This window comes from Mycteria americana, chromosome 9, assembly GCF_035582795.1.
Source record: "Mycteria americana isolate JAX WOST 10 ecotype Jacksonville Zoo and Gardens chromosome 9, USCA_MyAme_1.0, whole genome shotgun sequence".
Taxonomy (NCBI): domain Eukaryota; kingdom Metazoa; phylum Chordata; class Aves; order Ciconiiformes; family Ciconiidae; genus Mycteria; species Mycteria americana.
The window spans coordinates 21912257-21922164 of record NC_134373.1 but is presented as its reverse complement, the minus strand read 5'-3'; the positions used below and the strand labels follow the sequence as shown (position 1 = coordinate 21922164).

The following is a 9908-nucleotide window of genomic DNA, read 5'->3' as shown; positions in this document are numbered from 1 at the left end:
TATTAAGAAGAAGCTCAAAATGAATTTAAAAGTCTTAACGTCAGTATCTGAAGAAATCGTAGATGTGATATGGGTATGTAAAGAAATAATCTTAGAGCATAGATAATTGATGAAAAGTTCTGGAGTTTTTTAATACCTTTATGACTGCAGCAATGAGATGTATTAAGCAACTCTGAAAAAGTGAACAGTAGTTGCAGCTGACAACTTTATTAATAATATTTCTATTTCAGAATATTTGGTAACATGTATATTTACAATTCGGCTCATAGGTGTGTCGCTGAGGGTCAGATTCTGCTGTCCTTACTCATGTCAAATAATTTCTTACATTGCACGTAATCTCATTGATTCAACGTGGAGAATGATGGCAAAACCTGACTGTAGTGACTAAAAGCAACAGTTGCTTCTTTCAGTCTTTGACAGCTGCGAGAGCAACTCTTTTTTCCAAACCATCCATCCTAAATTCCGACCTGTAAGAGTACGTACCTATATTTAGCTCGCAAGATTAAGTTGCAGAGGCTTCAGGCAGGGCAAAGCACATTGGTCTGCCTTTTTTACAGACAGACCTTTGGACAGACAACAGCTAAAGCTTTCTGCTCCCTCCCCTTTCCCAAGTATTTGCGAAATGGATTCCCAAAGGGAACTCACTGAAGAGCTCAGGCTTTACCAATCCACCCTTCTTCAGGATGGCCTCAAGGAACTCCTCGAAGAGAAAAAGTTTATAGATTGCTCTCTAAAAGCTGGTGACAGAAGCCTGCCTTGCCACAGATTGATTCTGTCGGCATGTAGCCCTTATTTTCGTGAGTATTTCTTATCCGAGCAAAATGAAGAGAAAAAGAAGGAGGTAGTTCTAGAGAATGTTGACCCCAACATCCTGGATATGATTGTCAAATACCTTTATTCAGCAAGTATTGATCTTAATGATTCTAACGTGCAAGATATTTTTGCTTTGGCCAGTCGCTTTCAGATCCCTTCTGTATTCACTGTGTGTGTCTCCTATCTTCAGAAGAGGCTTGCTGTTGGTAACTGTCTGGCTATCCTTCGATTAGGTGTTCTGCTTGATTGCCCAAGACTTGCATTTTCTGCCCGTGATTTTGTTTCAGATCATTTTGTGCAGATCTGCAAAGAAGAGGACTTCATGCAGCTTGCCCCGCATGAACTTATCTCAGTTATTTCACCTGACAGCTTAAACGTAGAGAAGGAAGAGCTGGTATTTGAAGCAGTAATGAGATGGGTGCGAACAGACAAGGAGAACAGAGTAAAGAGCCTGGGGGAAATTTTTGACTGCATACGTTTTCGTCTTATGCCAGAAAAATATTTCAAAGAACATGTTGAGAAGGATGATATAATTAAAAGCAACTCAGAGCTTCAGAAAAAAGTGAAGATTATTAAGGATGCTTTTGCTGGAAAACTGCCTGACTCTAGCAAAAGTACAGAAAAGTCAACCAAAGGGGAGGTGAATGGCGATGTAGGAGACGAAGATTTATTGCCTGGCTACCTAAATGACCTTCCCAGGCACGGCATGTTTGTCAAAGACCTAATTCTTCTGGTTAATGACACTGCTGCAGTAGCTTATGATCCTCTTGAAAACGAATGCTACCTAGCAGCCCTGGCAGAACAGATTCCCAGAAATCATTCCAGTATAGTCACCAAACAAAATCAGGTCTACATTGTTGGGGGACTGTATGTGGAAGAGGAGAACAAGGATCAGCCTTTCCAGTCATACTTCTTCCAGGTATAAGCTTTATAATTGTTGATGCGGTAATAGGTGCTTATAAGAGTTACTGAAAAGTATTCTGAGTCTATGCAAGTGAGTTGTCTAGTCTCTGTACGGTCGATGGAGAGAAGTAGCTATAGAGAGCTATTCCTGTCTTGGAGAGATAAATGAAACCAAGGGACTTGCATCTTCTCTTTCAAGATCAAGCTCCTGGTGAGATCTCAGAAAAGATTAAAAGGATTAGTATATTATATCTAGGCACCGGCTTTCATTGTTTGAGGCCCAGATTTTTTCATGATACAGATGCCTAAGTTTAATAATATTTTTGTAAAATACCTTTTGTCAATTTCTGTTAACTTCCATGAAAGCTGAGTGCTTAGCTGCTTTAGATGTAATGAGATGGCTTTCTTTTTTTGCATCTGAAGTGTTTTTACTACAGCAGGACTATGCATATTTTAAATGCCACTTTTGTCACTAAAATTCCAGAAGTCCTTTTGTCACATCTACATTTGAAAACCTGAGGGCATTCTAAAATGCGTAATTTAGAGGTAGAAGGTTGTTTTCTTGGCAAACTATCAGTGTCAGTACACTAAATACCATGTTTCAACCTAGAGGGTAATTTTATATCTTTGTAAATCTGTATAAATATAAGGCAAATTAATAGAAACTGTAACTTCCACAAGATATTTCAGAAAAATGAGCAAAAATACAATTTGGCATGCTAACAGCATAGACTAATTCTGGTGTGTTTTTAGCTCCCTGGCTACATGCTTTGGGGGATATTTAAACTATCTCATGGTGAATTATGCAATATGCTGCTGGCTGTGTCCTGTCTTTAAGCACATTGGCCTGAAAGAGTGAAAGTAGGTCCTGTTTCAATATGAAATAAAGCAGAGTGATAAGTAGTGATAGAATTTTAAAGCCTTCAGATACTAAAAAAATGCAAATATTAAGTGTTTATAGGAGTATGGCTCACTGTGATTTCACACACGAAGAGTTGGTTTCAGGCATTTGTTACATTTATGAGAGGGAAGACTTAGTTTGCTAGAGAGGGATTAAGTCTGTTTCATTTCCTTAGGTAGGTGTAAAACACTAATCACTGAAGTGCAAAACTTGTTACAGAAATATTCTTCTAATGGAAATACTGTGTTGATGTCATAATGTATACAATCCAGAACTTAATAGTCTAAGTCTCAGGCTACTAGAAAGGGGCCTCTGAAAAACTAAACCTCAAGATTGATATTAAAAATCGATGAGGTTTTCAGAATCCTACTTCATAGGTCTACATCCATTTCCTGAAATCCTGCTCTCTCACTTGTCATCTTTAAGCTTGCTTGCTGCTGCTACTGCCTATAGTTAAAATACTTGTCTGCGTTACCCATGTGGCTGTTGTTCCCTCTAAAATGTTAATGTGGTGCCAAACCGATTTTCACTTACTGATCTCCCTTTCTCCACCAGTGAAGCACCTGTTACCATTTCATTTGGTAGCTAGCAACCCAGGAGAAAACAAGGCTGCCACTGGCTCAAAAATGCATGACTGGTTTATGCCCTATCATCAGCAGATATGTCATCTTCAAGACTGATTCACTAAGCACGCTGTGATCTGTGATGGGTACATCTTCTCCTCATTATGCCACCCTGATCCAGCTACTGGGGCAATCCATGTCCATGAACTAAATTTCACTGTTGCAATAAAACTTCCTGTCCAATAGGGGTGGTCTGTCAAATTTGGGAGATGCATTTTAGCATGGAGACCTTGACTGTGGAACATACTTCTGGAAAAAGGATGTTACTGAGCTAAGCCCAGATCTGATTACTTTGAACTTTCTCTTGCTTTCTAACAAATGCCTTTACACTTGTGCAAACTCACATTTTACCTTCCCTTCTGGTACATCGTGAAGCAAATCTATGCAATCAAAGAGAGAAAATACCCCTTTTGAATGTTAGAGAGCATTCAGGTTCAATTGTAAGTTCGCAGATCAAAACAAAAATGAAGCACCACAGTTCTAGGAAAATACTTTTTTGTTTTGTTTGTTTGTTTTTTTCTTCTGTCCTCCTGCTGCTTCTCCTTAGGTGTTTTCAGCATACTGGATGTGAATTGAGACAGCCATGGGAGTACTTCAGTAGGGATGACATCAATATTATTGCCAATGGAGCTGCACTGCCTGCCTTTTTTGCTAAGGAGTGAAGTCTTTATTCATTGTGCCTTCAGAGATCTCAGGAGCTTTTGAGGGTATTTGTGATGAAGCACCACCTGTTTTGCTCTAGGGATTGCAGAAGAAACATCTGTGCCATTTGCCATGTAATATTTCCTGATCATTAAGAGGAACAGTGTGAGGATGTCTGGCATCTCTCACTGTAGCGATGAGCACAACTGGCTAAATGTGGGATGGATGGCAGGAGTGTCTGCTCCCTTCAGGCAGGAAGAACAACTTGTTCTTTCCAACATGTGATAGGGAACCGGGAGAGTGAGGGACCTTTAAACAAGGAAGAAGAGCTTAATAAAGGGGCAAAGAAGCTCTGTGAGGATGAGTGAAGGTGAGCAGATGCAGAGAGAGCTGTGTGGCATTGACTCTGCTAGGTCTCAGCATCATGAAGCATGGGTGGGTAGAAGTCATCATTCGTTAGCTGCACTGAGGGAAGGGTAGGTTGTTCAGGCAAGCAGATGAGCTGTTAAGAGACACTGAGTGCAATTAGATTAATTTTGTGGAACAATGTTCGTTGTGTGGATTTTTACTATTTGCCTTTCCTAACACTTCCTGTTCTGATGCTCTTTCAGCTGGATAGCATCGCTGCTGAGTGGGTTGCCCTTCCTCCACTGCCGTCAGCCAGGTGTCTCTTTGGGCTGGGAGAGTCAGACAACAAGATCTATGTAATTGCAGGCAAGGACCTTCGCACTGAGGAGTCTCTAGATTCAGTATTGTGCTATGATCCTGTGTATGTGTAAAATTTAATTATGCCCACTGAGGACATGTAAATAGCCCATTGTTAGTTGAAAGGGCCTAACAGTGATATTCTTCTTGTTCCAGGGCAATGAAATGGGGGGAGATCAAAAAACTACCCATCAAAGTATATGGCCATGCTACTATCTCAAACAATGGATTGATATATTGTCTTGGCGGAAAAACTGATGATAAGTGAGTCTCTAAGTCTTTTTATGACAATTTATAACATTATTTGGCTGGTCCTTTATAGATTATATGTCCTCACTCTCAGAAATCAGGGTTTCCCTTTTTTACATCTGTGTATTAAGATTGCTAACAATTTGGCAGAGGGGAACACCTTATGGTATATAGGATATCTTTTTCATGATAAGGTAAAATTGCATATAAATGATAATCCCAACTAGTTATTTTAATTACCATACTTATTTCCAAGGCAAATCTTACTTACATTGCAGGCACTAGTAATATATAGCTATGAGGACCCTCACTGAAAGTATTATTTCCTTCCAGATAGAAATACTTAGGTGCCATGGAATTACTGTGCCAGTTTTTCGAATTTTCTGACCTGTGATGCCCGTTATACCTTAATGGTTATAACATTAGGAAAATCAAGGTTTTCACTCACACTGAGCATGTGGTGGTAATTTTTCAGTGTTTGTATAGGGGACATTTAAGATACAAGCTTGTCAAATCAGCCAAAACAGCAGCATAATCTTTCTTTTATAACCTTTCTCATATATTCTTCCACAAATCCATCTGAATAGAATACGCTGGGACAGGACATTGTCTTTCTCCTGTAAGGTACAGTGAAATTGCTGCCCTGTGTAAGCAGCATTTAACATTTGATTTAGTTCTACGGATGTGATTAGTGCTTTGCAGACATGCAAAGATTCCCGGATTAGATACAAGAAAGGATCTCATGGAGAGGAAAGAAGTGTTATGCATAAACCCACACAATCCACCTCAACTAGGTCTCACTTGGAACAAGCCAAAAGTTCATTAGAAACGATCACAGGTTTTCTTTTTCCTCCCCAGGAAATGCACTAACAGACTGTTTGTATACAATCCCAAGAAAGGAGACTGGAGAGACCTGGCTCCAATGAAAGTGGCTCGCTCGATGTTTGGAACAGCTATCCATAAGGGCAAGATTGTCATTGCAGGTGGTGTCACTGAAGAAGGCCTTACCGCATCCGTTGAAGCTTTTGATCTGACCACCAATAAGTGAGTGCAATATTCAAGCTATTTTTAAGCAAGTGTTCTGTCATCTAGGCTTTTAGGAGCTCTGAGGTAAGAGTCACAAAGGTGTTCAGGTGCCTGTACTCCCACTGAGACACTTGGTCTACATTCACGTCTTCAGCAACAACAGCAGCAGCTTAAAGAGCCTGTATCTCTGGCCATTTTTCCTGCCCTCCCACACATTTTCTATGCTAGCATAGCTACATTGCAAACATGATCAAAGAGCTCATGTCGCAAAAATAACCCACCCTCTAACCTTTTTTTTTTTTTTGTAAGTCTGATTGCTTTCCCAATTTAGTTGACCACACAGCCACATAAACAGGTGTGCTGGCATAATACGGGAGAAGTGGAAGAGATGGGCAAGGGCCACACAATCTAGTTGAAACAGCACTGGCACTAAACGTGAAACCCCAGCAAGAGAAATCAGGTGCCTGAACAGGACTAGCTGAATGTCCTTCGGGTACGTGGCCTTGTGATGTCTTGCTGTTCACTTACCTTGTCACAGCAAGTACCGTTTGCCGCTAGTTAGTGACAGGCAGATAATTCTGCTTACTTATTTAATATGAAAACTCCAGGAAGACTTTCAATTTTAAGTGCATGCTCTGAAATGCTATAAAGTTATGACAAAAGAGAGTCAGTCATACCTGGAATTAGCTCACTTATTTGGTTCAGATACTTTCCACTGTTCTTCCTCACAGCCAGAATCTTTTGCAGTCAGCATCCCTCAAACGTTCATGATTTTCCCAGAGTTTATCCCCTCTGTATCTGTGTCTTTCTACTCTTAATTTTCTGTTTTGTTACTTTTGTTACTTTTCCTTCCTATCATCTTATTTACAACCTTTCATTTAAAATAGTATCAGTAAAGCTTTATTATGACAGCTCAAACTTGTAAGTGGCCCTGGATGCACCTTTATTTTATTGATAAGCACTTCTATTGTATATAAACACATTTGGCTGTGCTGTGTTCACTGACAGGTGGCATTGCAGCCATCAACCTCACAACAAAAGCTTTAACTTAAATGTATGCTATCTCAAAGAGACCTGCTTATAAAATTAACAATGCAAATTGTGAATTGTGCAAGAAGTAATTCTGTGAGGGAACTTTGGACTGTACACCTTCTATAGAAAGCAAAGGAAAGTAAAGGTCATTTTGTTGCCATAATGTTTGGCACATTCTTCTCTTCCATTGTTCAGAAACACGTGCAGCTTGTGGTCTGAAAAATCTGCAGGTTCTTGTCTTGGTTTACCCTGTTTTGTTAGTCAAGTCACACAAGCGAGAGTGACAAATTAGCCTATTAGTTTTGATGTTGACATTATCCAGAAGTGGGATGTCTCTCTGTTTTATATGTTCATAGGTGTGAATTGGCAGAAAATTTGAAATTATACCCTTTTCTTTTTTTTTTTTTTACTCAAATTACTATGTCAATGCCACTTGAAATGACTATGCATTTTGGAAACTATAGGGAAAAAATGAGAGTAGCTGGGGAACAATAAATGTATAAAGCGTATTACTGATGATGGGACCGGATGACCTGTAAGATGTGGTCTCTGGGAAGAGATGTCATCACGGTGTAATTCCGTCACTTAAGACTTGCAGGAAGTCCCTGTGGGGATGGAGACACTGAAACTCACTGCTGATAAATCTCAGAATTTTTTCTGTTTTACTAAACCATTCTCTCAAGCGGTCCTTGGTACCTGAATTTATGGCACCCACAGCTGTATTTTAGTGCATTCAGTTTAGAATATTTCTCATGTGTGTGTTTAACTTAGGTTTTTCTTTTCATCTTTAGGTGGGAGATTATGCCTGAATTTCCCCAAGAGAGAAGTTCCATCAGTTTAGTCACCTTAAGCGGAGCTTTGTATGCTATTGGAGGCTTTGCAATGATTCAGCTTGAATCTAAAGAATTTGCACCCAGTGAAGTCACTGACATATGGAAGTAAGTTTAATTTTAATCATGCTTTCCTGGTGGAAAGCCGTATCTAAAATTGTGGTTTGTAGACACTGGAGGGTAAAATTAGTTTTCTGTTTAACTCTGGAAATGAACCATAGCACAGGTTGTAAAGCAGTTGTTGACAGATAGAAATGTTTGTCAGAAAGTAACAAATAAACATGAGACTTGGATCTAATGACTACTTCCACCTACTAATAATTTGAACAGTCTGAGTCATGATCTTCAGATTCTTTTACTCTTTAAAAGAGTAAGTTGCCATATCTCTTGGCAGATTTAGCCTTGTAAGTGTGCCATAAAAATATTCTCTGTTTCGTGACATTCTTATGCAGAAAAGCCTTTGTACACAGAGGTTTGTACATATTCCTGTGTTAATAGTCAAATGAGTAATTGTTCTAAGAGAATCAGAAATCCCTGTCTCCTAGATTTTTTTTTTTTCTATATCATGGTAGCAGGGATGAAACATCGCATCTCTGCTGTGACTCTTCAGTTGCTAAGGTAAATTCAGGAGTTTTAACTGGCAGAAGGATAGGAAGGATTCCCAGAAAAAAACACCTTTCTATGTAAGAATCTGAAGGAATTCAGAAGGAATACTTAAGACAAGGAGGAAGCTTTTATAGGAGTAATTATAGTATGACACAGGCCAGCAACAAGCTTTAGGGACCAGGAAAAGGACAACTCACATGCACAAGAACATCCTTCTGTTCTGTCCTAGAGGACAAAAGCAGCTTTTTATGGCATCCTTCAGCACGTGGTTGCTACAAGCCTTTGCAACACGTGGACTATCCTCCTTTTCATGTATGTGTGATGAAGCATCAAACTCAAATTTTAAGATGCTATGTTCTGGCCTTGTTTTGTTAAATGCAGGTATGATGATGAAAAGAAGGAATGGATTGGCATACTGAAAGAGATCCGATACGCTACTGGAGCCTCCTGCCTGGCTACGCGCTTAAACCTCTTCAAGTTATCAAAACTGTAAACAAAATGCTGGAAAATGTGATACAGTAAGGGAGTTTCAATAGGCTCTTCGGGTTTTGTTGCATGAAAGTGTCCCCATATTGTACAGAGTTTTGTAGCAGCATACTAGTTATACTGTTAACTGTTAAACAGTTCATCTGTCTGTCCAAGTCTTAAGGTATTTACTAGCTAACCAACAACTGAATTTTTGCCAGCATTTAAAATCGTGCAGAATTCTAATTAATGTTGATTAGAATAAATGAAGATTTCAGAGAGAACTCCATTTTTCACTCTGTGAAATTGTCAATAAAACTAGTTAGACTTCCTTAAACTCAGACAATCCAGGATATTGGTGGCTTATCCTCCAAACAATGCTCATGAATTAATTGTTAAGTTCAATACAACTAGTAGGTACCTAATTTTATTCTCGCCCCCTTCAGCAATGTATGTAAATCCTGCATTCTTCAGCCATATCTTGAAAATATTTTCATTGGAGCCTTCTAAAAATAATTTAGCCTGGAACTGAAGTGCATATTGAAAACAAAAGCGGCCTAATACTTCTGTGGCCTAAGAAATGCCAATCTCAGCCAAAGCTGTACTAGTAGCCAGATGCGAGGAAAGAGAGAGAAGTTCACAAGGTTAATAGCTCTACTGTTTCACCTACTATGTTTAGCCCTCAGGTAACAAGCTTTTTCCACTTTTTTATGCTTTTATATTTATTTCCAAAGCAAATATTTTATGGAAGTTTTTTCTCAGAGATCTGAGGCCATTAACAAGCATTTATGAAAAAGTCCTAGAACTGATCATCAGCAAATACCTACGGCAGAGAGGACTTTTCCATCTAATAAAGAGTTGATGCATTTTGATGTTGAAAATTTTAACAATTAAACTTTGTTTTTAAAACTATAAAAGTACCACTTGACGGTGTGTCTTTTAGTGATCAGCTCATCATCACCATCATATTGACAGGACACAGATTTCTTAGTACAGCCTTTGCCCAAAACAGAGCATTCAGTTTTCTTGAAGTAGAGCATGCCCACCGTTTTTATAGAGTATCTCTTCAAAGGATTTCTCCATTGAATAAAGAGGGTGTCATAAATCTAAAGG

General features: G+C 39.1%; 1 protein-coding gene across 1 annotated transcript; it reads left to right on the top strand.

Moving 5' to 3' along the window:
* Positions 1–540: 540 nt before the first annotated feature.
* On the top strand, positions 541–9311 carry KLHL41 (kelch like family member 41). Its single transcript, XM_075512449.1, has 6 exons — positions 541–1732; positions 4494–4651; positions 4744–4851; positions 5695–5880; positions 7686–7832; positions 8712–9311. The coding sequence occupies exons 1-6, from the start codon at positions 623–625 to the stop codon at positions 8821–8823; spliced, it is 1821 nt and encodes a 606-aa protein (XP_075368564.1). The 5' UTR covers positions 541–622; the 3' UTR covers positions 8824–9311.
* The last annotated feature ends 597 nt before the right edge of the window (positions 9312–9908 follow it).

What these genes read in the sequence shown, in the direction of transcription:
- KLHL41 (XM_075512449.1), top strand. Translation starts at nt 623, where the DNA reads ATGGATTCCCAAAGGGAACTCACTGAAGAGCTCAGGCTTTACCAATCC. An exon ending in TTTGATCTGACCACCAATAA is followed by an intron (nt 5,881 to 7,685) that starts GTGAGTGCAATA and finishes TTTCATCTTTAG; the next exon opens with GTGGGAGATTATGCCTGAAT. An exon ending in GAAGTCACTGACATATGGAA is followed by an intron (nt 7,833 to 8,711) that starts GTAAGTTTAATT and finishes TGTTAAATGCAG; the next exon opens with GTATGATGATGAAAAGAAGG.